General features: G+C 42.4%; 2 protein-coding genes across 4 annotated transcripts; both read left to right on the forward strand.

The window, feature by feature from the left end:
* Positions 1-631: 631 nt before the first annotated feature.
* LOC133469474 (liprin-alpha-3-like) lies at positions 632-19855 on the forward strand. 2 transcript variants are annotated; one of them, XM_061756619.1, is made up of 31 exons: positions 632-791; positions 4938-5710; positions 9307-9408; positions 9618-9782; positions 11226-11300; positions 11405-11464; positions 11670-11798; positions 12464-12556; positions 12925-12977; positions 13323-13551; positions 13749-13832; positions 13921-14052; positions 14128-14190; positions 14307-14386; positions 14529-14715; positions 14802-14992; positions 15087-15330; positions 15421-15560; positions 15654-15802; positions 15891-15987; positions 16076-16157; positions 16235-16435; positions 16524-16586; positions 16982-17008; positions 17097-17272; positions 17353-17450; positions 17526-17701; positions 17807-17875; positions 18133-18295; positions 18743-18811; positions 18898-19855. In XM_061756619.1, the coding sequence occupies exons 2-30, from the start codon at positions 5363-5365 to the stop codon at positions 18793-18795; spliced, it is 3729 nt and encodes a 1242-aa protein (XP_061612603.1). In that variant the 5' UTR covers positions 632-791; positions 4938-5362; the 3' UTR covers positions 18796-18811; positions 18898-19855. The 2 variants fall into 2 exon arrangements, with proteins under 2 accessions (XP_061612603.1, XP_061612602.1); XM_061756618.1 differs by having other exon boundaries at positions 17353-17701.
* A 2349-nt stretch (positions 19856-22204) lies between these two features.
* Positions 22205-23978, forward strand: fgf21 (fibroblast growth factor 21). Of its 2 annotated transcripts, XM_061756142.1 has the most exons (4): positions 22205-22530; positions 22625-22702; positions 22787-22890; positions 23233-23978. In XM_061756142.1, exons 1-4 carry the CDS (start codon positions 22389-22391, stop codon positions 23518-23520), a joined length of 612 nt encoding a protein of 203 aa, XP_061612126.1. In that variant the 5' UTR covers positions 22205-22388; the 3' UTR covers positions 23521-23978. The 2 variants fall into 2 exon arrangements, with proteins under 2 accessions (XP_061612126.1, XP_061612127.1); XM_061756143.1 differs by lacking the exon at positions 22205-22530 and having other exon boundaries at positions 22555-22702.
* The last annotated feature ends 580 nt before the right edge of the window (positions 23979-24558 follow it).

Below are 24558 nucleotides of genomic sequence, written 5' to 3' on the forward strand. Positions count from 1 at the left end.
GCACATTACATCATCCCTTCCCGGGCTTGCGCTCTTAAAGACAGCAGCACCTTATGTTTACCCAGCCGCACACATAAAGCCACACACAAATGACAACAACATCAGCATATTGAGAGCAGGCGTGAAGTTATTATTAGATTGCATGAATGGGCTGGGATGTCTTGACATACGATTCAAACGTTATAGCTCTCTCTTGGATCGCTTCTGTTATGCACATTATCCGTCATGGAGTTTTAATGGGGTTGTGCACAGGGCGCCGCACTGCAATGCATGATGGTCTGTTTGCAAATATCATGTCTGTCACTCACTTTGCCTCTTTCTTTCTTTCTTTCTTTCTTTCTTTCTTTCTTTCTTTTTTCGCTCACGCTCTCTCGCTGCATCATCAGCACCGGCGTGCGCGTGATTGGTCCACGCGTGCGCGCGCATAAATCGCAGAAATGCGGAGAATGTTGAGAGAATGTTTCTTTAAGACCCATTACCTTCCAATCCCACCGAGGGGAGGGTGTCTGTGCTAAGGTGGCGTAACGTCACTCTCCCTCGCTCTCTCTCTCTCTCTCTCTCTCTCTCTCTCTCCCCACTCCTCTTCCTCGTCGTCGTTTAGGCTACATGTGGGGAAAAAAAAAAGAGATGGGGAGGGGGGAGGGGGGGGATACACACATACACACACATCAGGAAGAGGAGTGGGGCTTTTCTCGGATCCGGATGAGGGCTGCCGACCCACGCACAAATGGACCCGAGGACTATTTAACACCAAACATACAGACGCTCAAGGCTAAGCCACGACGGCTATGGTAAGGATGCAACTTTGCAGCGAGAGACAAAACAATGGATGCATGCACACCCAAAAAAAAAAAAAAAAAAAAAGAAATAGAAATGCAATTCCTTATAGCGTGCGTGCGTGCGCGCGCGTGTGCGTGCGTGCACTGTCATCAAGCCACTGACAGGTGTGTTGTGTGCACGCTTTATTTACTGTGTGTGCAGCCAGTCAAAGCTACTTAACCGATAACATGGCCACTTATAACAATCGTGCTAGGAGTGGACCCTGCTTGGAAGCCTTTGCAGCGTTAAAGGCTGGAGATGTTTAAAATACACAATGAGTAATTATGTGAGGGCCTTTGGTGAAAAGGAAATTGCAATTTCGTTTTTATGCATCTATTTTTTTTTTTTGGGTGCACCTCGTGACGTGCGCGCTGCAGGATGCAGGGCGCGTATAGCATGCATTGTTTTATCGTGTCATGTTTGCCATAAAAGGCTCTTTTAAACGCCACCACACACATTGGATGTTTTATTAGAAGAATGCATTCGAGGGCTGCTTCCTTCCTTCCATCTATCCATCCAACACTGGTGATCATGGTCGACTTGTCATCTCGTCATTTTTCCGTTAGTGCATGGTCGTGGATTCCAATGGGGGGGGGGGGGGGGGGGGGCAGAAAAAGAAAAAAAAAGGCGTGTTTGGTTCGGTTCCGCGTTTTCCTCCCCGCAAAGCAGCTGCCGACAATCACTTATCGATTCCAATGATGCGTTTCTTCACCCACGGGTGGAGGCAGCGGGGGTGGAGTAGGGGTGCCGTTTAATGGCACTGCAAGTGGACTGAGGGGTGGGTTGGGACTAGTTGTTGTGCCTTCAGTGGGAAGGTGCTTTTACATGTAGTCGAGTTGCAGGTATCATTTCATCTGGGCATCTTGTATCCTGTGAGAGATTGTAACCCTAATATTTACTCAGCACCCCCACCACCTGTGTCTTGTATAATTTTCCCAAACAAACATTTCCCTATAGAGCATTTTCTTATAATTTTCACTCAGTGATTATAATAGTACTGGACAATATGTAGTGTATGTGCACACTCCTCCAGTGCTACATCATGAATTTCAATTTGGGTGACACTTGCTCACACGATAACAATACTGTAACGTGATTATGTATGCAAAAAAAAAAAAAAAAAAAGTACAGAATTGGAGATTTCCACAAGGGTGGCACCCTCAAATGTTCAGCTTTTGCAACTTTAACAACTACATACTGTACTGTAGCCGGAGCCCAAATGGCTAACTGCATGATGTTGTCATCGGACAGAATCCTCAGGTCTCCCAAACCATCACTTTTATTTTTTGGATGTTTGCCGAGCCATTTACATTGCATCGTCAAAGAGAGCAAGCAATTTTCAAAACTTATGATTGGTCAATAATTTGTTAAAAAAAAAGAAGAAAAAAAAAGGTACAGTTATATACAATAAAGGTAGGCCTTGTTAATGCACATTCGGGTATTGGGGGGCATACATTTGCTCTGGCTGTCATTCCTCATGGTAATCTAAACTGGTGATTCCCAACCAGGGTGTCATGAGAGATCATCAGACATGCCGTTAAAAACGGTTGCTTAATTGAGCCAAAAAAATATTTATTTTTCCTCATTATCATATTCATCATCTTCATCATACTTCATTTATCTATGCCAGCGATGTATATGTATCGTGGCAGGCAAGACAATCAAATGCTCTGGCAAAATAACTTGTTAGGGCCTCTCTTCCAGTCAAATGTGACAATCTTAGGGGGAGGGATGTAAGGACATAGTCATATGCACATGCCTCAAACCTCCTCCTTTGTTTAGAGATGGCTTTTCTATTTTGGCATACTGTAGATGGCTTCTTTTACCCCTCTTTCAAACCAGCAATGTGGTTTAGTCTGGTCTAGAATTTGCACGGGGTTGTCCACAAAGGAATGAGATGCAAACAAACCACTGACTGTGGACCCAAAGAATCCGGTCACCAATGTTGTGCCATGCGCCTGTTCAAAGGCTGCATGGTTTCTCCGATGTAGAGGTCATTGCACTCTTCAGTACGCTGCACTGCACAAGCAACATTGTTGAGTTTGCTTCTCGGGATTCTGTCTTTCGGGTAAACCAGCGGGTTTCAAATGCATTGGTATGTTGTGTTTGAAGAAAATCGACCACGGATAAGCGAAAGAAAATCGATGGATGGATGGATGGATGGATGGTCTTAGTAAAATAAAGATTCAGGTGGCGGGCCAAGAGGTCTAGAGAGCAACCCTTAATTGATTAATTGCTAAATTTAGAGGTGTGTAACGAGACCTTTGTCTGTACATTGTCTCTGATTAGATCCATCTGTGATTTTACAATTTTTCCTTTGGAACAACTCCCAACGCAAACGTCCCATGTCCTGCTTCCAGGCAAGAATAAAGTAAGTAAACGCAGCCAGCGCAAACTCTGTTTTGCATCAGTGACCATCCATCAGTAGAGTTTATTTACTGGGACACACAGTGAGGATGCAAAGTGCTTTTAGCCAGCCCACCAGCATGAGGAGCCAATTCAAAGATGTATCTTTAGTTACCAATGAACAGTTTTGGTGCTCGGATGTTGGCTGGTGACCAGTTCAGGGTTTGCCCAGCCTCTCGCCCAATGTCAGCTCGGATAGACTCCAGCTGATCCGCAACCATAGTCAGGCTAAGCGGCATAGAAGATGGATGGATGGTTGGATGGATGTCCACATTTGATTAACAACCTATGTTTTTTTTGTATTATTTTGTTTGTTTACTACCAGTTTCTGCTCAACATGTTGGATTTTGCGGGACCACGAAAAGCCCAGGCTGTATAAATACAGCAGTCTTGTGGATGAGACAGTGAACAATAAGAGAGGGAAGAATAATACAGTGCACTCTATTAATGTGCAATCCATTGCATTTTTGGACGCGGGTTCACGCAGTGACACAGAGGCCATAATCAGCGAGAGAGGAAATTCAAGATTGGACCAATACGCAGCACTGTAAGTCACAACAGCAACGCTGATTAAATGAAGATAAGTGGAGTGAGATTGCATTTCCAAAGCCCTTATGTTAGTTTTTTTCACTTCTTGTCAAGAGGGAAATGGGAAGATCAATACCATTCTAATGTCTCGCCACAGCTAATATACAGTATGAGGCTAAGTTAGCCTAGCTTAGCCCAAAAAGGCACAGTTGAAGAAACGGACACAGCATTACATAAGGTGTACAATCTAATGATATCAAAATACGAGAGTTGTAAGAAAAAAGATAATGAATCATTTAGATTAGTGCTGTTTACATGTAATAATAATTATTTTTCAGAGCTGCAATGCATCATAGTGAGCTGCACATACACTACATGAAATGGGCAAAATGTTGGAAAAACACTCTCATTAATGTGCACGACAGTCCTACATCACTGAAAACCACACACAATAATAAACATTAAATTAACACGGAATAAAAATGAACATTATTATATTTTCAAAGTCTCTGTAAAGTGAAAATTAATGTCTTCTAAATTTGAGACACCACAGAGAAGAGTGTTGTTAACAACCTTGCCAAGTTTTAATGACAAAGATATAAAATAAGGCTTCAAAATGGTGAAAAATGAAGCCATTCTCTCTGTTCTCGAATGCGTGCACTCGTGGCCAACAACGATGCGCTCTAAAGCGGCCAAGCCAACAGACTATCTGAAGGGAAGATGTATTTTCGAGTTGCAGCCCTAGCTAGCTAGCTAACTGCTTGTCGCAATTGCACCGTATAACCACTGAAGGGAACGAAGCTGCTCAAAGCGTTTAATAGTGGGAGAGGGACGACTCATGCTGCACGCTCAAAATGTGAGACTGGGCGCAGTTTTAGCCAGGCCCCAAAAAAATCTGGGAATCAGAATGGTGGAAAACGGTTTAACGTTACAGCTCCACAAATGAGTACTACATCGTTCTCAGTCTTTGCACGTTTTTATCAATTACATTCAGACATGTACTCTGAATTCACTTAACAGGGTCTTAAAGGTCATAGTTATTGGTACAGATTTTCAGGTGCACCTGAGGCTCTGAAACGGAACCAATATCACTAAATGTTTGTACATGATCTTTGTAGCATGTTGTTTTACTCATGTAAGAAATGTCTGACGCCATGCATCCTTTTTTTTTTTTTTTTTTGCAGCTATTGCACTCTGCTGTGAGAAGTGCTACCTTGTGGACGCAGTCAAGGAGCACATCCACTCCTCTATCCCAATCTCCCGCCACACACACTCCCCATACTCGCCCTCCACCTGTTCCAGCCACGCACAGAATGGCTTTTCCTTAGAAACAGCCCTCCCTTTGAGCTCATAAACATTCTGATCACTTACCATGCAGATTGGGACTTTTTGAAGAACGAACACGGCCACAGGTGCAGGTGTGAGGCCTGAGGCGTGGAAGAAAAGGCAATAAAAACAGGAAAATATGCTCACCAAAGGGATTATATGTCTCCAGAAATGTAAAGTTTTACATTTTGAGCATCAAACTGTATTTGTACGTACAATCTCGTAAAAATCCAAGACTTTTTTTCTGCAAGTCTCCAGTAGTTGACATTCACTCACCGGTCTCATGATGATGTGCGAAGTGATGCCCACCATTTCTGAGGATGGGCGAAGCGGCACGTCAGGGGGCTCCCCCTCTCCTGCCGGGACTGGGGTGGGAGGCCCCGGCGGTGGCACGGGAGGCGGCGGAGGAGGAGGAGGCTTTGGCGGGAGGGATATCCGAGGCGGGGGAGACGAAGGAGGCAGCACGGGGAATCTGGAGTCTCTGATGGTCAACATGCTGACGGAGCGGGAGAGGCTGCTAGAGAACCTGAGGGAGACGCAGGAGAGTCTGGGAACGGCGCAGCTACGCCTACGAGAGCTCAGCCACGAGAAGGAGTCCCTTCAGAGGCAACTCTCCATTGCTCTGCCACAGGTACATCAGTGTGTGCGTATAAACATACAGTAAATGTGTAAACACAAGGTATAGGTACAAAAGCAATCATTTAGCCACACACCGGTCCACTTCAGCGGTGGTCGCAACTGCTGTGATAAACTACATACAATCTGTAATGAAGCATAGTCAAAAGCATTACACACACACACATGCATTTCTCACTTTCTGACTACTTCACAATAAGAGCATCCGGATGTTCGCCAAACATTACAGCAGCAGCTGAATAATATGCATAATATTTCCCGATCCCTGAGTGCTCCGTCAGAAAGGGTTTTCAGTGGAGGGGTGACATTGTAACATGGAGCAGGGCATAGTTAAAGCCTCACGTTGTAGACAAGCTTTATTTTCCTTGCCCAAAAAGGTTTATTACGACTACAGCAGGTTTACATTTCCAGGGACAAAGGTCGATTTGGCCCAGCTCGGTTGCAAGTGTCCTGAGCGGATGCCATTTGGGTGACGCAAACCACCGCCGGTCGGGCGGTATATCTGTGATTAATACATCACAGCATCCCATCGCAAACCCCTGAATTAACACGCAAATCAGTCGGAAGGTTCAGATGTCACCCCCTTTACTGGACGGGTGCGTATTTGCATTGCACGTGGAGATTGTTATGACGCTCACTTACTTGACTTGTCCTCTTTTTATTTGTTGGGATTTGATATTGAGAGCACACACACGTTTACTGCAGTGTACTATACAACATATGAATCATGAGCACCAAAAAATGAGTAATAAGTAATATATGGACAAAGTACACAGAATTGGTTAGTTGTATGATGTGACACATGTGCAATGATATCATGGTATTGTAGGTAGATTGTAGCTAATCACTTCTTTTTTTTTTGTGGGAGTCTGACATTATTCTGGCATAGCCATGACATATTCACTTTTCTATACATAATCTTGATTTTAATCTTGCCGAAAACGTCCAATAATTTGGAACTGATCAGTTTTGGGGCTGTGAAAAAGTTGCGCCACCCGTGTAGCATTTTAAAATGACCTTTTTAAAAGGAGAATTAAACATGAAAACTAAAACTCTCATTAGGTTGTGCAAGTGTTAATTAGATATATGTGTACATTTTCGTGTCAGTGCAGTAAATTAAGCGAGCGCCCTGTGAGGTAACTGTTGCTGCCGCGTCGTATCACAGTGGAGTGGTGTATGAGTACTTGGCTGTGAAGTGAGCTCATGAGACAGTAAGCCTTTGCAGTGACAGTTCAAGCGGCAGCGAGCAGCACACTAAGTGAATGCTAAAATCCTCCTTCTGCACCCTCGCTCATGTTTCTTCCACTGCTAGCTAGAGCAGGTTCGTGTTGACATCGTGGCTGAAAGTCCCTCGCTGATTTCCACTTGTTGTGTAATCAGGTGTCGGTGATAAATAACGCCGCAAGATATCTGCTAAATGGTGGGAGCCCAATTTGAATGAATACTTGATAGTCTAGGAATCCTCTTTAGCATACTGGGAGGATTTGCTGATTAATAATGAGTGTTATTTGAGGATTTCTTCCTCCAGCTATGATGAACAGCTTTGGCGTTTTCCTCCGGGATCAATCCCCACTTCTGACAGTGTGTGAGGCGTTTACAGGCATGTTTACTTTGCTGTCACACTCTGCTGTCTTCTCGGCTGTACTGCTGAGAATCCCGCCAGGATCCACAGAGGAAAATGTGTGAGCACAAGATAGCTTAATTGAGATTCTTCATCTGCGAGTTGTGGAGAGATAGTCGCATAGTCTTTAATTAAAGAGTTCAAACGCAAAAGCAGGCAGCTACAGTTTTTGGGAATTTAGTAAAATGACTTATTTTATTTCTGCTTTCCAGGTGAAAGCTAATCATTTGTATTTTAGGTATTCACGTTATTATAAATGAAGCAATTAAGAGGCATTTTTTTGGGGGGGGTGGGGGGGGGAAACCTTTATGTAAATAAGTACAAAGAGGTCTTTGATGTCATTTCATCGCAAACAGTAGTAAATATATTAAAAAAAGAATCTGCCTTAATAAAGATAATAATGCATCGTGCTGATTGACACTGTCGGAAAAGTATTAATGGAGTTATAAATTGATTATATTTGTGAGTAATACTCAACAAATGAAACATTGATTTAATTGGATGAATTTTCTTGTCACTGTTTTGTTATTGGTAATTAAACACAAGACATGGGCAATTCGTTTACCAAAATGCAATGGAGTGGAACTGGTTGACAGGAAATTAGTAACTCAAGTAGATTTTGACCCCGTGAGTCTCTCTGTGCGGTGGATGTGGACAAATGATTGACAAGCTTATTCAGTCACTTCATTCTCTCACTGGCTTTTCTTACTCCACCCTGCCCAGTTGTAAAATAATAATTACAATTAAATTACAGCCATTAGATGGCGTGAGAGAGGTGTAATTGTTTTTCAAAAGATCATTTGAATAATATTCTACTGTCAGGTCATACTAACAGTTTTAAGGTGATTTAAAAAAAAGTTGTTTTTTTTCCCCAACTGCAAATTACACCTTTAAGCTTCTCATTAGGTATAGTAAATGTCTGCTCCACTTCTTTGTCCTCTGTGCAGGTCATTCTTGTTGGAAATAATTGATTTAAATAATAACGTCCTAAAGAAACTACAATGGACATACCGGTACTCTCAGAGGCAAACATATTATTACAAAAGCTATAAACTGTATTTTGTCACTTTTCATACAAAAGAGAGCAAGCTGCAATCACCTCCAGCAATTTTTACGATTTATCACAGGTCGAGCAGCGGATTACGTTTGCACGCACGTACAAAGAGATAGCGTGAGATGGAAAAAGACAAAAAAGAACAAGAAAGGCCAACTGGGATGCTGACCGCCATCCAAACCAGAAACAATCCCATCAGTCCCAAAGACCCACTGTGTCGCCATCTGCATCCACCTCTCTTTGGCTCTTTTCTCATTGAGCCATCGCTTCTGTCTAATCTTTCCAAGCACAAAGGCAGGAACTGAAAACGTCCTTGTTATAGTCAGATATCGTACATAATGCAAAGATGAGGCCGTGCATTTATTTATTTATTTCTGTAGTTATTTGTCACAGAGACATCACTATATAGAGAGAGACTCATTAACCAAACTGAATTAAAATACATTGTGGACGCACAAATTTGCTATGGTTTTGTTTTGCATGATAAGGACTACGTCCTCTTTCAAAGCTGCAAAATGTGTCCTCAGTGGTGTTGTAAAATGACACATCAACACTATGCTTGTCGTGTTTTTATATGAGGTGGGGGTTGGGGGGGGGGGGGGTCTCTTGTGCATTCCAGTGTAGGGCCATTGTGTAACTGAGTGATGTAATGCATCCATGTGCTCACAAGACGAGTGGCGGTGGAAAGTGTATCAGTGATTTGCATGATTATTATGTCGTCGTACATCGCAGCTGGGCTTCTATTGTGGATCTTATGTTTCTGTGTAAATCTGTTATTCTCACAGCATCTGAATTATATTTTTATGTTTGTCTTAGGTTGTTTTCATCCCCCAAAACACACATGCGTGCTCTAAACGACGTGCCGTTTAAAAGGTTTGTTTTGTTGGCCCCTGAATGCATCTCTTGCGTTCTGCAGGAGTTTGCTGTGTTGACGAAAGAGCTCAACGTTTGCCGGGAGCAGCTTCTGGAGAGGGAGGAGGAGATTGCTGAGCTCAAGGCGGAGAGAAACAACACACGTGTGAGATGTTTAGCGGCCATTTTTTCCTATTAGCACGTTGACAGCCACAGTGTTATCTCCCTCACCCTTTGCGGTCGTACATGTGGGCGTGACACTAATTCACTTTGCTGCCGCTCTTTGTTTTTCTACTCCATATTTTATCCGTATCTGTCCTCTATCTTCTCCCCTCCTAACCATCTCGTCTGCACACAACCGGCTCGCTCCGACAGTTGTTGCTGGAGCACCTGGAGTGTCTGGTGTCCCGTCACGAGCGCAGTCTGAGGATGACGGTGGTCAAGAGGCAAGCCCAGTCACCGGCGGGAGTGTCCAGTGAGGTGGAAGTCCTCAAGGCCCTCAAGTCTCTCTTTGAGCACCACAAAGCTCTGGATGAGAAGGTGGCTCAAAACTTTTAATATTTATAGTTACGGTATCACACTACAAAATAATAATAATAATAATGATAGGTTCCTATTTCTCACTCCTAATACAGTGGTTCCTTGAGATGAATTTCTACCGTTTGACTGTACGGCTCCTTCTGGTGTGTGTGCCTTGGCCACCTGGGTGCCGTTTAATACAGAAATACGGATATATATAGAGACGGTCACAACTCAGCTCAGTAAGCTGCAGTAATATTAGTCGTTTTTACCAGAGGATAAAGAATATATGCCTGTGAGTATTGTTATAGTGTATGCTTACATGTGCTGCTTCACCATTTGTGTTCAAATATCCGTCGCTTGAAGGGGTACAACGCCACCACACAGATGCTATTCGTTAGCCCGTTTATGGCATTTTGAATAGTTTGTTAGGATTAAGCAAAGCGGATTTTCCTAACGCAAAGGAAGCCAAAATGTGGTTGTTTGAATTATTTGTGTTATTTTCTTTGTTTTATGTTTACTTTGACAATAAACTTCAACTGGGCGTGACAGCAAACAGCAGGAAGCCTCTCTTTTGATGAATTATTCAATATTTGCCAAAGTGGTGAAGCGAGTTGAAGACGGTTCACTGCCACAATTCAAGTGCTCGTATCTCAAGTTTGCGCTCGCAAGTCAAAAAATAGACCGAATGACAGCTCGGATCTCAAAATTCTTAAGTCAGTTCACTTGGATCTCCAGGCACCACTGTAATAGGAAGTTACCAGAAAGTTTGGGTGTCGACATGTATTTTAGGAATTTAGGAAGGGTTAGTTTGATGGTTTGGGTTAGACCAAGTGTGTCAAACCAGTAGCTACATACTGTACAATTTGAACTCAAGTGAAACAGAACAGTTAAATAATTTCATAAATCCCTTTTTTTTTTTTTTTTTTTTTTTGGATTATTTTGTGTTATTTTTCTGTTCACTTTGGCAAAATATTTAGTCAAGAGGGAACTGGAACGGGATATCACATTATGATTAGAACAGATGTATAAATAATTATCTAAAGTTGTATATATAAAGTTGTACTGATGATCATAAGATAGATAAAATTGCTTTTTTGTGTCTTTTATATAATTTTCCAAAATTCATCCCACGGGCCAGAATGGACCCACTGGTGGGCCGATTTTGGCCCATTGGCCGTGTGCTTGACACCTCTGGTTTAGACTCTGATCATACATTGAAAGTGGAAATTACAAATCATTTTGTTTAGGACTTTTGAACAACAAAAACGTAAATATGAAAAGACTACTTCTTAGTTGCATGAGAAAAGAGTTGCTGGTGTGCAGAATGCAATGTTATCTGGATCGCCAATGTGTTGTGTTTTTTTTCCTTTAGTCTTTCTTAATCTAACACATTTCAGAGAAAAGCAAATTAAGGAGGCCAAATTTAGACATATTTGGCACCATCCTTGTCCTCTCTTGCAGGTTCGAGAGCGTTTGCGAGTGGCCCTCGAGAGGGTGTCCATGTTGGAGGATCAACTAGCAGCGTCTTCTCAAGAGGTAAAGTTGTATCAATTTGCCTCCCTAACAAATACATGCTCCCCAGTGACAAACTAATGTTTAATGGTGTTCTCTGTTGGCCTGCTTTGTGACCCTCTTTCTAGGTAATCTCTTTAAGAGACCAAATTAAAAGGCGTCAACAAGGGGTGGACGGCGGGAAAGATGTAAGGGAGGGTTTTATGGATGTTGGTTCCAGTTGTTTTGTCTTTGTGTACGTGTTAGCGACCAGAGGTCAAGTAGAAAAGTAGATGTATGGGTCTCATGAGTGTGATTTCTACTTTTGTGAAATCTTGCATTCCCGCAACCTTCCTCGCTCACAAAATGTTAATGTTTTTTTTTTTTTTTTTTTAATTATTGTCGCCACCTCAGCGACTACCCAACGGTCCCGCCTCTGGCCTGGAGGACAGCGAGCTGGAAAGACAGCGGGAAGTAGAGATAGAGCGTCAGCGAGCCGAACTCTCCCAGCTGAGAGAGAGGCTGGCCCTGATGTGCCGGCAGGTGAGTGGGAGCAGTTTCCCCCCTTACAATCCGTTTCACAAAGCAAATTCTTGATTTGCACACGGTGGATGTCAAAAAGATCTATAAAGTTCAACAAAGTGAACTGATTTGGGAAATAAAACCTTTGGGGTGGCCTGGAGGAAGGAGTTATGGGGTCCTGCATTTAGTACCGGAACCAAAATAAAAGGATAGACTGTTGGGGTTAAATTCAGTCAATTTCATGAATGAAATGTTAGAATTTATGTTGTAAATGTAGGTCAGTGGTTCTGATAGTGTGAGCCACCACTGCCTCAAGGTGACTCTGCATAGGAGGTGCTCTCGCAATCTAAAGGATTTTGAATACTTACAACATCCTATGGTCAAATGATGCAAAGTCAAAGCATAAAATGCTGTACATAAAGAAATGCTAGAATAATGTCCAAAATAAAAAAGATACATATACTGTGAAACGAATACTGCTTTTCATTTTCAAGAAATTATTAGTGTACATTACTCTCAAGTCAGCATGTTAAGTTTATGTCACTTTGGCTTTTTAAGAGCATTACTAAGACTCGATGGCTATTTGTAATGAATCACTGTCACTATTTATTCACACTCGCTGCTGTGGGAGTGAACACTGACTCACTTGGGTTGTCGTCCTGCGTCCCTTTGTGGCATCTCTTCAGGTTGGCGAAATAGAGGAACAGCTTGCGTCCGCCAGGAGGGAGGTGACAAAGTCGGAGGAGGCCAATCAGAAGCTCCAGCGGGAAGTGAAAGAGGTCTGTTGGGCCAGTCTGTCCTTTGCTGGCCAAAACCCTGAGCTCCTTTCACTCCGGGGGCTTCCAGTGAATATCTGAACGTAATTGGCAGACAGTATGTCATTGAGTGTATCATTTTAAGGGTCATGTCAAACCTTAAAAGGAGACATTGTCCATTTTATTCCCCAAAAATATTTGCCTGTTGTCTTAACAATGTGTGGAATTAGACAACCAATCAAGCCTTTTGTCTTCTGCCTACTTCTGAAATACTGTCGAGTACACTGGAAATTCAGTGACGTAAGACAAACTTATGAAACCGATAGATTTTTCACAGCTATCCGAGAACTTGACATCTCAGTGCCTTTGTGAAACATCTCTTCCTCTTTCAGGCCCTTTGCCAAAGAGAGGACATGGAGGAACGGATTACAACACTAGAACGCAGGTAACCAATTTCAAGGGTAATTGCACTTATTATTAGAAAACTCACAACATTATATGCAGTCTGTTTTAATTACCTGTTCGATGGATAAAAGTGGAATAAAATATGCATCTTGTCCTCGCATTGAGGTGTTTGATGGAGTTTAGGTATTTACACTAAACTTGTGCATAGGAGTATAGTCGCGCTGAAACAGAACAGTACCTTCGTTAAACTGTTTCCACGAAATTGGAAGCATAGAATTGTCTAAAATGTCTTGGTCGGATCAATGATTAGGATCTAGGAAGAGCTGCGTGATAAAGAGGTGCATCTCAATACTTTGGTTACAATATCATCTGGTGTGGTGTGAAGGTACCTCAGCGCTCAAAGGGAAGCTACTTCCCTCCATGATATCAAGGACAAGCTAGAAAACGATCTGGCCAGCAAGGAGTCCCTCCATAGGCAGAGTGAAGAGAAAAACAGGCAACTGCAGGAGCGTTTGGATGAAGCCAAGCAGAAGCTCCAGCAAACCTTGCAACGAGCTGAGACGCTGCCTGAGATCGAAGCGCAGCTCGCACAAAGGGTTGCTGCTCTCAACAAGGTACAGAGGAACAAACTTTACATTTAAACGGCTCTTAGATATTCTGTCATAGCTTTTGGTAGTTGATCAAACTGTTGTAGAAAAAAAGTGTACAACCGGGGTTATATCCTCAAAAGTGAAGCTTTTGTACGTTTGAAACTCGATTTTTACGCCTTGGGAATGCATGATTTTCTGACTGACGTTTTCTTTTCTTTTAGGCAGAAGAGCGCCATGGTAACTTTGAGGAGCGACTACGGCAAATGGAAGCTCAGCTTGAAGAGAAGAACCAAGAGCTACAGAGGGTAAACATCATCGAGCTTCCTTGGTTTTTAAGGCAATCAAAAATCGTCTCCTGTCCAGCAACGTGCAGTTTCCGCTTGCTCCATTCAGGCGAGGCAGAGGGAAAAAATGAATGACGAACACAACAAACGACTCTCAGATACCGTCGACAAACTTCTGTCCGAGTCCAACGAGAGACTTCAGCTGCATCTTAAAGAGAGGATGGCAGCATTGGAAGAAAAGGTAACCTCGTCAACTAATTCAAGGTTTGGTGGCATTAACAAGTACCTAATATATATTTCATTTCTTCTTTTCTAGAATGCTCTCTCTGAAGAACTGGCCAATATGAAAAAAATCCAGGATGACCTTCTCGCTAACAAGGTATTCAGCTGTCATGTTGAGGTGTTTTCCTCATGCTAACCAAACTTTAAACATTCTCGCTGAGGAAAACACAAATTTACAAGGTGACATCTACTCCTTTTCCTTTTGTATTCCAGGAGCAGCTCATCGCTGAGCTGGAACGGATCCAACTGGAGCTGGACCAGCTGAGGGGCAGGCCTGGCTCATCTTATTCCAGGTTTGTCATAATGAACCATAAAAAGACTTGATTTATACCACGCTCAGTCACGACCAGATAAAGAAAAAATATCATCCGAGTGGCTAGAAGCGTTGTCATTTACGAGTATGATGGACTAAGCAAATTCTGTTTGTCACTGTAGGGCGGGCAGCGTGAGCTCACTTCCATCCACCTTGTTTCGAAGATCTCTCCCAGGGAGCGCCTCAGAGCTGCGGTACCCGCAGGGCGGCGGCTCCCTCCCGGCTGGCTACAGCAGCTCCTCCGGTGGGGTGGTGGTCAGGCGGAGTCACCGTGGCCGCTGGGGCCAAGCTCGGGACGACTGTAACAAGGTGGTCATCTCATGCTGAGATGATGACGCATCGGTTCTTCCAACCCATCACTTCATATGTTCCTTTTATATGTTACCTCCTTGCAGTATGGTGAATGGGATAGTGGCACTATGATGGGTCCAGGGTTTGAGGGCGTGGAGGGAGTCTGCTCTGATGACGAAGATGACAGGGAGACTCTATTTGGGTCAGAGCTGCTATCGCCTAGCGGGCAGACAGACGTACAGACTTTAGCTATTATGCTACAGGAGCAACTGGAGGCCATCAACAAGGAGATTAAGTATGCAAGCTTAATTGCCGTTAAGGGGAATGATTTGAGATACCGATGCTATTTAGGGACATGTTTTAATTGCTCTTTCTGATTGTCCTCTCAGACTCATCCAGGAGGAAAAGGAGAGCACAGAATTGAGGGCGGAAGAGATTGAGAGTCGGGTTAGCAGCGTGGCACTGGACGCGCCCACAATTCCGCCCTCTTCACTGGGAGGCCGAGACAGTGTTGGTCGGGGATACATGACCCCCTCCATCACCTCCTCTACATTGGCCTCTCCCTCACCCCCCAGTTCTGGCCACTCCACCCCCCGCCTGCCACATTCTCCTGCAAGGGAGAATGAGAGACAGGTAAAAAGCTGTCTCATTTGCCTTTTTACAAAGACAATCCATTGGCTAGCACTTCTGTGTAAAATCGAATGAACTCTTGACCCCATACAGAACAGCAAAGATGGTGAAGAGTGTCGAGCACTAGCCTTGATCGATTCCAACCCTCCCGCTGTCCCTCGAGCCCTGCGACTTGACCGGATGACACACACTCACCCAGGAGCGGGCCTCGATGACCACAGGGAATTTCGCAGGTATAAGAAATTTGGAATCTGAGATGCTTGGCTGCCAAAAACCCAGAATGTGATGGGTTCCTCCTTTCACACCACTGGCGCGTTTATCCTTAGTCTGTCTGCTGACGGGGCCATCACCGCGAGCCAGGATTCCCTCCACAAAGCCAGCAAAAAGAAAAGCATTAAGTCCTCCATTGGCCGTCTCTTTGGAAAAAAGGAAAAGGGGAGGATCGGTGGACCTGGACGCGAGTCTACCTCTTTGGGCGAGTGTCTTCATTGAAAGCATTTTGCCTGCCGTTTTCTTGTGCTCTGGTCTTCGCAACTGAACATTGTATCTGTGAACCATTCCAGCCTCGACTCCTTCAGATGACTTGGGCCCAGCAGACCCACTGGGCCTGGCTAAACTTGGGACCGGAACAGTAGAAAAAGACCGTCGAAGCAAAAAGAAGTGAGATTGAAATCATTCACAAACAAAATCATGTTACTGTCTAAAATCCGCATCGAAGTGATGTTCTTTATATATACTCCCTTGCCAGGCATGACCTACTCGAGGAGGCCTGTCGTCAGGGTCTGCCTTTTGCCTCATGGGATGGTCCAACGGTTGTTACATGGCTTGAGGTATAGTTAGAGCAGCTTTTTTTGGGGTCCCCGAATAGTTTGTACGGACTAAAAAAAAATTGTGCTGTTTTCTGCAGTTGTGGGTAGGAATGCCGGCATGGTACGTGGCAGCATGCCGCGCCAACGTGAAGAGCGGCGCCATTATGGCCAACCTTTCGGACACGGAGATCCAGCGAGAGATTGGCATAAGCAACCCTCTGCACAGGCTCAAACTCCGACTTGCCATCCAGGAAATGGTTTCCCTCACCAGCCCGTCAGCGCCGGCAAGCACACGCTCTGTAAGACCCCCGCAAACATTGTCTTGTGTCCTAAAACCCAACCAGCAGTCAACAGAGGTTGGATTCATTTTGAATTCTATCTTCGCAGTCAACCAGTAATATCTGGATGACACATGCTGAGATGGAGTCACTCGCTGCTGCCACTAAACCAGTAAGACTGATGTTATTTTTTTCATGTTGTCCTTAAGTATACAAAAGGTTCCAAAACAACAGTTCTGACTGAACAAACAAAATATCTTTAATCGTTTCGATGTTATCGTCAACTTGACATGTTTTTTCTTTTCTTTTTCTTTGTCTTTTATTAGGCCTGTTTGGCGACACCTTTCCCTTACCGCTCCCTTAAAATCTGTGCAGATGTAATGTTTTTTTCCCCAACTAATTTTCACTAACAGAAACTTTTCCTTCTTCTGCCTTCCCTCTCCTCATACCGTTTTCACCATAATACACACACACACACACACACACACATGCAAATGCACACTTTTGCTCTTTGTGCACCTCTCCATTCCTCTTCTCTTTCACTATTTCCCTATTTTGAACCACAAGGAGCAGAAAGAGTTCAGCTGGGATCAGGTGAGTTTAGGGGTCAACAGGGCGTCACTCACTTCACTTGTCAAGATATTAGTTTTATCACTGTAGTTATTGCCTTTTCCATCCACAGATCTTGGCTTATGGTGATATGAACCACGAGTGGGTGGGAAATGAGTGGCTGCCCAGTCTGGGTTTGCCCCAGTATCGCTCTTACTTCATGGAGTCACTGGTGGACGCCCGAATGCTCGATCACCTCACCAAGAAAGAGCTGAGGGGCCAGCTGAAGATGGTGGACAGTTTCCACAGGTTGGATTATCGGGGACATTTTTTGGTCTCCAGATTCTTCTTGATCTATTCCTTCACATGCACACTCTGCGTCTCCGTAGGGTGAGTCTTCACTATGGCATCATGTGCTTGAAGCGCTTGAACTATGACAGGAAGGAGCTGGAGAGGAGGAGAGAGGATAGTCAACATCAGAACCAAGGTGATGACAACTTCCTGCTGATTGTACACACCGCAGGTGTCAGTTTCAACTTTGTCCACGTGTCCCTCTCCTCAGATGTGATGGTGTGGTCCAACGAGCGTGTGATGTGTTGGGTGCAGTCCATCGGTCTCAAAGAGTTTGCAGACAACCTGTTAGAGAGCGGAGTTCACGGGGCCCTGCTGGCTCTCGACGACACCTTTGACTACACTGACTTGGCTCTTCTTCTCCAGATACCCAATCAGAACACGCAGGTATAGACAAACACCTACAATCTATTCAAAGCTTATCCAGCTCATCTTTGAGAAATGGGCTCAAGTGCCTAAACGGGTACTTTATCGAATCTTCTTGGTTTGCAGGCGAGACAGCTCTTGGAAAAGGAGTACAATGCTCTCATCTCCATGGGAACAGAGAGGAGGCCAGATGAGGTACTGCCAGCAGAATAATCAGTCAAGATGATGGTTATTTGGAATCCCTCCTTTATTTTTGTGTTGAAATATGTTTTGTCCTTACCCTTGGTGCTTGAGTTGTGTTCACATCACTGTTAATTGGCCAATCACAGTGTGTAAAATTGAACCCTTGGTGGCGCCTTGTCACAACAAACACTACTTAATCCAACCTCCCCATGCGATGGAGGCCGCTCTTATAGTTAATGACTAACATTAGCGCATTGTGTCTTCTGTAGGACGGCATCAAAACGTTCACACGCTCGCCCTCGTGGAGGAAGATGTTCCGGGAGAAAGACCTTCGCGGCGTGACCTCCGACTCTTCGGAAACGTTACCGGCCAACTTCCGTGCCTCTGCGATCTCTACCCCGTCTGTCACCCTGAGGAAAGTCCAAAGTGAAGGTGAGGAGAGGGACATTTAAGTTAAAACTTTAACGTGCACAAAACACGCAATTTAGTGGAAAAGCATCAGAAGTCACATGGTGATTTCATATATTCTACGTACTCACCGGCCTCGTCATTATAAGAACACACAGTCTAATGAAATCCGGTACAAGAGTAACATTAAACATTTCATGATTTTGACTGACAATGTCTAATCAATAAACTGATACATTAATGATTTTATGATTGCAGGTGTAGTTTACAGTGGTGTAGTACTGACTATAAGGCATTCTAATATTTTGGGTTATCTTATAGGGCTCTGTAAGATGTATTCAGGTTAATTATAAGAAAGTAGGTGTAATTCTGGCAACGTTAGTGTTTAAAGTTGAAGTGTCAACTTTAATTACAGTCAAAAGAGACTGGCTGGATGGTTACTAAATAACATCATTACCTTCTTTCCATCAGTGAATTCGGGTCAAAGAGGAGAGTCGGCATCAGTGAGAACATATTCTTGCTAAGACAAAAGCACATGAGGTGAGAGTAGCTTTTCGGTCGTCTTGAGCACAGCCAGCAGAAGCGAAGCGTTTTACCTCGCTCTTATGATCTACATCACTTTGCAGACCTCTACCACCATCCTGACCTGAGGAAAAAGACACAAATGACCCAAGGGAAACAAACGCAAAAGCCAGGAAGTGACTAACAACATTCGAGTCGGACATTTGAAAGGATCAAAGACTCTGAGTGAATGAGGTCAAAAGATATTATAATGAATGGATGCCTTTTGAATCATCTCGCTGTCTTTATCTCTCAACCCATTGTTGTGGCATGATGCTGTTTGATTCCGTAGAAAGTGACCAACGCCTATCGTAAAATCAACTTCTGTTTTTGAGTGTGCTACGGCCATACTGACACATTGAATTTACAGTTTTGGGTGGGGGAATTCACTCCTGTTCAGAACAATAAATACTCCAATTCTTTCAGGTGAACTGGATGCTTTTGATAGGTAATAACCAACTCTTAGTAAAATCACAGTTCAGGACATTTTTTTGTGGTAACATGTTCTGAAGCCATAAAATACACGCGAAATGCACAAATGTGAACAGGACAAACAATGAAACAATAAGCAAAGTGCTTTATGACCCTTTGAAACTGGAAAATAAGAGATAACACATTTGTGTTCATATGCATGCCAAAATCAACCATTTTAGAGTGAACGTCAGTCATCTAATGATGTGGAAGCTTGGGTATAAGAACTTTGTAAAATGTGTGTATTTTATTTTTATCATTTTTTTTATGATAATTGCTATTGTATGTATGTACAGTATGTATGCGTGTAAACTGTCTGTTCATTTCATACTTAGTTTTAAGATGGATGGTCATTTCATTTGAAGCTAAACAAAAAGAAATGTGTTTTAAATGATGGACAGTCAAGATATGCTACTTGTATGTGTACATTTTGGAAAAACAAATTGTCTTATGGGTTAAGTTGATATTATTGGAGAGTAGTGAATTGAATATAATATGATAACAATAATGATCATGATTGTAAAAGCTGTAATTAAAAAAAACAAACCTGTATGGCGCCTTTGCAAGTTGTTTTAGTGCTTCTTAATTTCAAGATGAATTTAACTAGTAGCTAACATGAAAAATGAGATCATTTTAGGGCTTCCTGGTTTAAACTCACCTTCAATATTTGTTTGAAGGAGCATTACTAAGAGCTAAAAACAACAATTGATGAGGAAAATCTTTAAAAGTATGAAGTTTTTAGTCATCTGGAACTTTATTTTTGGAAAATTACAAAGAGGAAACCATTATGCTAATTAGCCATAGGACGAGATTACAGTGTATGAAAGACAAATACTCAATATAGAGCAACTTTTCTTAAAACATTATATTGTACTTTCACTATCTACAAATTGTTTAACATTTTTAGCTACAAAGCTTTTTAACCAGAGGTGGTTAGACAGAAGCGTGCAGGAGTTAGCATGCTTTAGCTTACAAGCTTTGATGCTACGTCGCACGGGACAGGGTTTTTAGTCATCGGAGAAGGAAATAAATATTTGTGACAATTAACATTTTATTGGATACAAAGTTAGGGCAGAATGGATCTTAAAACGTTCTTCCAAATTCTTTGGTAATTCCTGGAACAGCACTATGTGGTCATCGTAATGCAATAAAAGCACTTGAACGAGAACGTAACTTCATCAACTTGTCACTATTCCTTCTGGAAACTGGGCTTTATATTTAAGATCCACTAACAACACCAGAAAAGAACTCCAAATATTGTACACCTGAAGAACCAGATAAAAACTTTTACATCAGGGAATTTGAATGTTATAGTATGTCATGCTGCTCAAGCCTAATTACAGTGTTTCAAACAAATGATGGCACAAAACGATTGAATATGTTCTAAATTGGTACAGAATTCAAATTCTTAAAGTGAGTATTGTCATCTATGGAAGCGTTCATTTCATTAAATTGTGCATTATGTTAGCACCATCTACTGGCAAAGACAACAATGTCAATTAATGTTGTGGATTTGGATTTTTTTCTATTCTCATTTTTTATTTTTTTTTATTGTTTTGGTTGTAAAACTAAAACAAAATACTTAAAGTTCCACTACCATGACGAACATAAAAACACAGTAGTGTAGTGGGTCTAAATATAAAAAACGAGCAAGGTTTTATTCCTAAATCGTACACTTTCAAGCAAAAGGTTGCAAACACCTTTCCATTCAATAGCATGAAGAATTATTTTGAATTATTTTGTAAGCTCCTGTACCATTATGCACAGTTTCAACATTAACGCGGTGGTTAAATGTAGGAATAAATAAAAGAATAAAAATGTACTTACAGTAAATAAAGATTTAATTAAAATGTATTGCTCGTAAACGTTAACGGTTCAACATTCAATGCTAATATATTGTACAAAAGAGTTAAATAGAAAGGAACTTTACTTAAGCAGTGAATCTTTCACGCACCACTCGTGATACTGGTTTGAAGGGTCAAAGGTCATAAGTATGTTTTATTGCTAGCATTGTAACAATTTGTTTGCATAATTGTAACTTGGACAATGTTGCCGTCAAACTAAATGTTTGTTTGCGACATCGCACGGTAACACTTGACTGAACATTATTTTCGCATCTACGCATATCGAGGCGCATTCATGTCGTAATCTTCGCTCATTCGTGTTTGAAATGAGGTGAAGGTGATGCTCGGGAGGTTCCCGAGAAAGTACTTTTACCAGCAGACCGGCAAGTCATTGCACAGCTGCGCTCACGTAAACACAGTTTCCCGGTGTGCTCATAAATCCCTTTCGCCCACTCTTCCTTTCGTTGATCTCTTAAACAAACACCCATCAAACTAAGATAAACGCGCTTGAAGTTAATAAAGCGTTAGTCAACGCCATTGGAGGTTTGTGTCTTGTCATTGATGCAGCCGATGACGCAGTATTTTGTGCAATTTTTTAAGTGGAATAGCGGAAACATGGCGTGGTTTACAGTAAGTTAGGTATCGCGTGCTCGACATGAAGAAGTAAAAATAAGAGGACGCTTTGGACTTGTTTCATTACAATAACAGACAAACATCATGTCGTCAAATATGGGACACCAGTAGTTTGAAATTAATATTTATTTTCGTTCATTCGTCTTAATCAAATTTCATAGATGTGAATGCAATTGTCTCAATTTGTACAAATAGTGAACATTCCTTATTTTGTTATTTATTTCTGCTTTAGAAAAGTGGGTGGAAAGAATGAACACAAAGCGACACTACTGGGAATTCTAATTTCTTTTTTTTTTTTCACTCTTAAAAAAGAAAAAAAAAACATGGAAGAGGTCCATATATAGTCGGAAAGGTTCCGTTCCGCATTAAATCACACTTAAAATGTCTGAGTCATGAAGAAGGCCCTCCTTCTCCGGCTCCTTTTTAAAGGCACAAACTTCTTTCGAATTAACAGAAAAGAACTTGCTTTACGGGAGCCAAAATATTCCTTATTTAAGTTATTTATATTGTCTTTTGCTTTGTAATTTATTATTATTATTATTATTATTATTATTATATTTATCAGGAATTAGTCTAAAAGACCTTCAGTAGTTTATTTTTGTCTCCAAATGTTTTGTTTAGCAAACAACACTTTTTGGAGCTTTTTCCTCTTCGCAATCCTTCTTCCTATCTCTCTGTCTTTTTATCTTGCCGACTCCAACCCGATTTTAGCATTTAACAGTCAAGTCAGAGAGGGGCATCTTTACACAGGTATGTCATTTTTGACATTCGGGTCCTGTTCAATACAAAACATCGATCCAATCTTTTATTTAGGTGATTTGTTTGTTTGTTTTTGTTGTTGCAGAAAATCACAGACGAGGGATGTACCTGCAGATCAGCCAGGATGGGAGCGTGTCCGGAAGTGACGTTCAGACTCTTTACAGTGAGTGTTTTTTTGTTTTTTTTGGTTTGTTTCACTGATAATCTCAATGGACAACATGTTTATGTTGCGTGTGAATCTTCACAGGCGTGCTGCAGTTGCAGTCGGTGCAGCCGGGCCACATCGCCATTAAAGGTCAGAGGTCGTCTCTGTTTCTGTGCGCCGACAGCGGGGGCTCTCTGAGGGGACAGGTAAGCGAAGCCTGAAGTCTGTGTGCAAAGATTCTCAGTCATAGTCATAGTTGAATCGAGCCAACTTGTCTCTTGCTGGTTGTTGAAGACGTTTTACTTTGAACCCAAAAGGCTTCTTCAGTTCTGAATTTTAGGTGTGGAGTCCCCCTATTTATGGCTCCGGTGGGTGTGCCCGCTGGGAGTAGTTACATTTGGGTGGTTGTTTTGGTTACCAGGTGTTGCTGGTAAATGCCCGCTTTGCATATCAACCGGCCTCGATTCAACTTTTTGCAGAAAGTCCCAGCAGAGGCCCTCCGTCCCTACGACTGACGCTTTACATGTGTGGCCTTGTCTCTCACGCAGACACACTTCTCAGAGGACGATTGCACCTTCCGAGAGCTCCTGCTGGCAGACGGATACACGCGCTTCCTTTCCCCGCGTCACGGATTTCCCGTCTCGCTGCCGTCCAGGCGTTCCCCGGATCGACACGCCGTCCCCTTCACCCGATTCCTGCCACTCAAGGATACCCTTCCGAGGGAGACCGCACCGGAGCCGGCGCCGATAAGGGAGACCTTTAACCTGGACTCTGCCGACCTTCTTGGAATGTCTCAGGATTCCGTGCTCAGTCCTCAGTTCTCAGTGGAAAAGTGAAGAAAAGGAAGTAAACTGTATGCATACACAGGTGAATTTTTTAATTCCAATTTTTGAGAATGTTACATTCGCCTGATTTCAGTGCAGGTGGTGGCTTCAGTTCCGACATAGTGATGGTGTGAATGTGGGTTGTGAATAGTAGTCTGTCTCCATATGTGCCCTGCGACTGACTGGTGACCAGTCCAGGTTGTTTTCAACCAAAGTCAGCTGGAGTAGGCGTCCATTCCCGGGGACACTGAATAAGCGGTACAGAAAATGAATGGATAGATTTAAAAATGCCAGCTGTTTTATCATATTTGACTAATTTCCTTTGTGTTATCTTTCAAAGTAAATATTATTTTATTTAACTTATTTAAGTGTATGTTTTAAATGTATTTATGATTTTGTATTTTTTTTAAATGTGTGTTTTCGAGTGACAGTGTGTTTGTGTCTGAGCAATAAAGATTTACAGAACAATGCATGTTTGTACCTCTCAGGCATTTTGTGATTCTGGAAAACATTTGAATGGAAATAAACTATTTGAAATCTTTTCGTGTTAAATTTGGATCCAAGTTACTCTGGCCTATGGGGATGATGTCACTGCTGATAATTGAGTGGCTGTAAGTACCAGTGGTGCCTTGAGATATCAGTTTAATTTGCTGCGTGACCACGCTTATAATTTGACTGTATGTGTTGCTGCATTTGATGTTAAAAAATCTGTTCCTTAAAGTTATAACACTGCCACATTCGTTATTATTATTATTATTATTATTATTATTATTATTATTATTGCTATTTGTTAGGCCATCTGTGGCATTTCTCATTATGCATTATCATTAAACGAGCTTACTTAAAGGTAACGTTATGTGGTTGTTTTAAATACACAACGTGCAATTGTCTTTGTTTCGTGTTTAGTTTGACAGTAAACCTAAACAGGGAGTGGCATTAAAAAAATGTAAGCCTTTTTTTTGGGACAATTGTTTCCTATATGCCAAACTGCTGCTTGCTCCGAAGTTCACTGCCATCCTATAGCGCTCATATCTCAAGTTTTCACTCGCA

Source organism: Phyllopteryx taeniolatus, chromosome 19 (genome assembly GCF_024500385.1).
Source record: "Phyllopteryx taeniolatus isolate TA_2022b chromosome 19, UOR_Ptae_1.2, whole genome shotgun sequence".
In the NCBI taxonomy this organism is placed as follows: domain Eukaryota; kingdom Metazoa; phylum Chordata; class Actinopteri; order Syngnathiformes; family Syngnathidae; genus Phyllopteryx; species Phyllopteryx taeniolatus.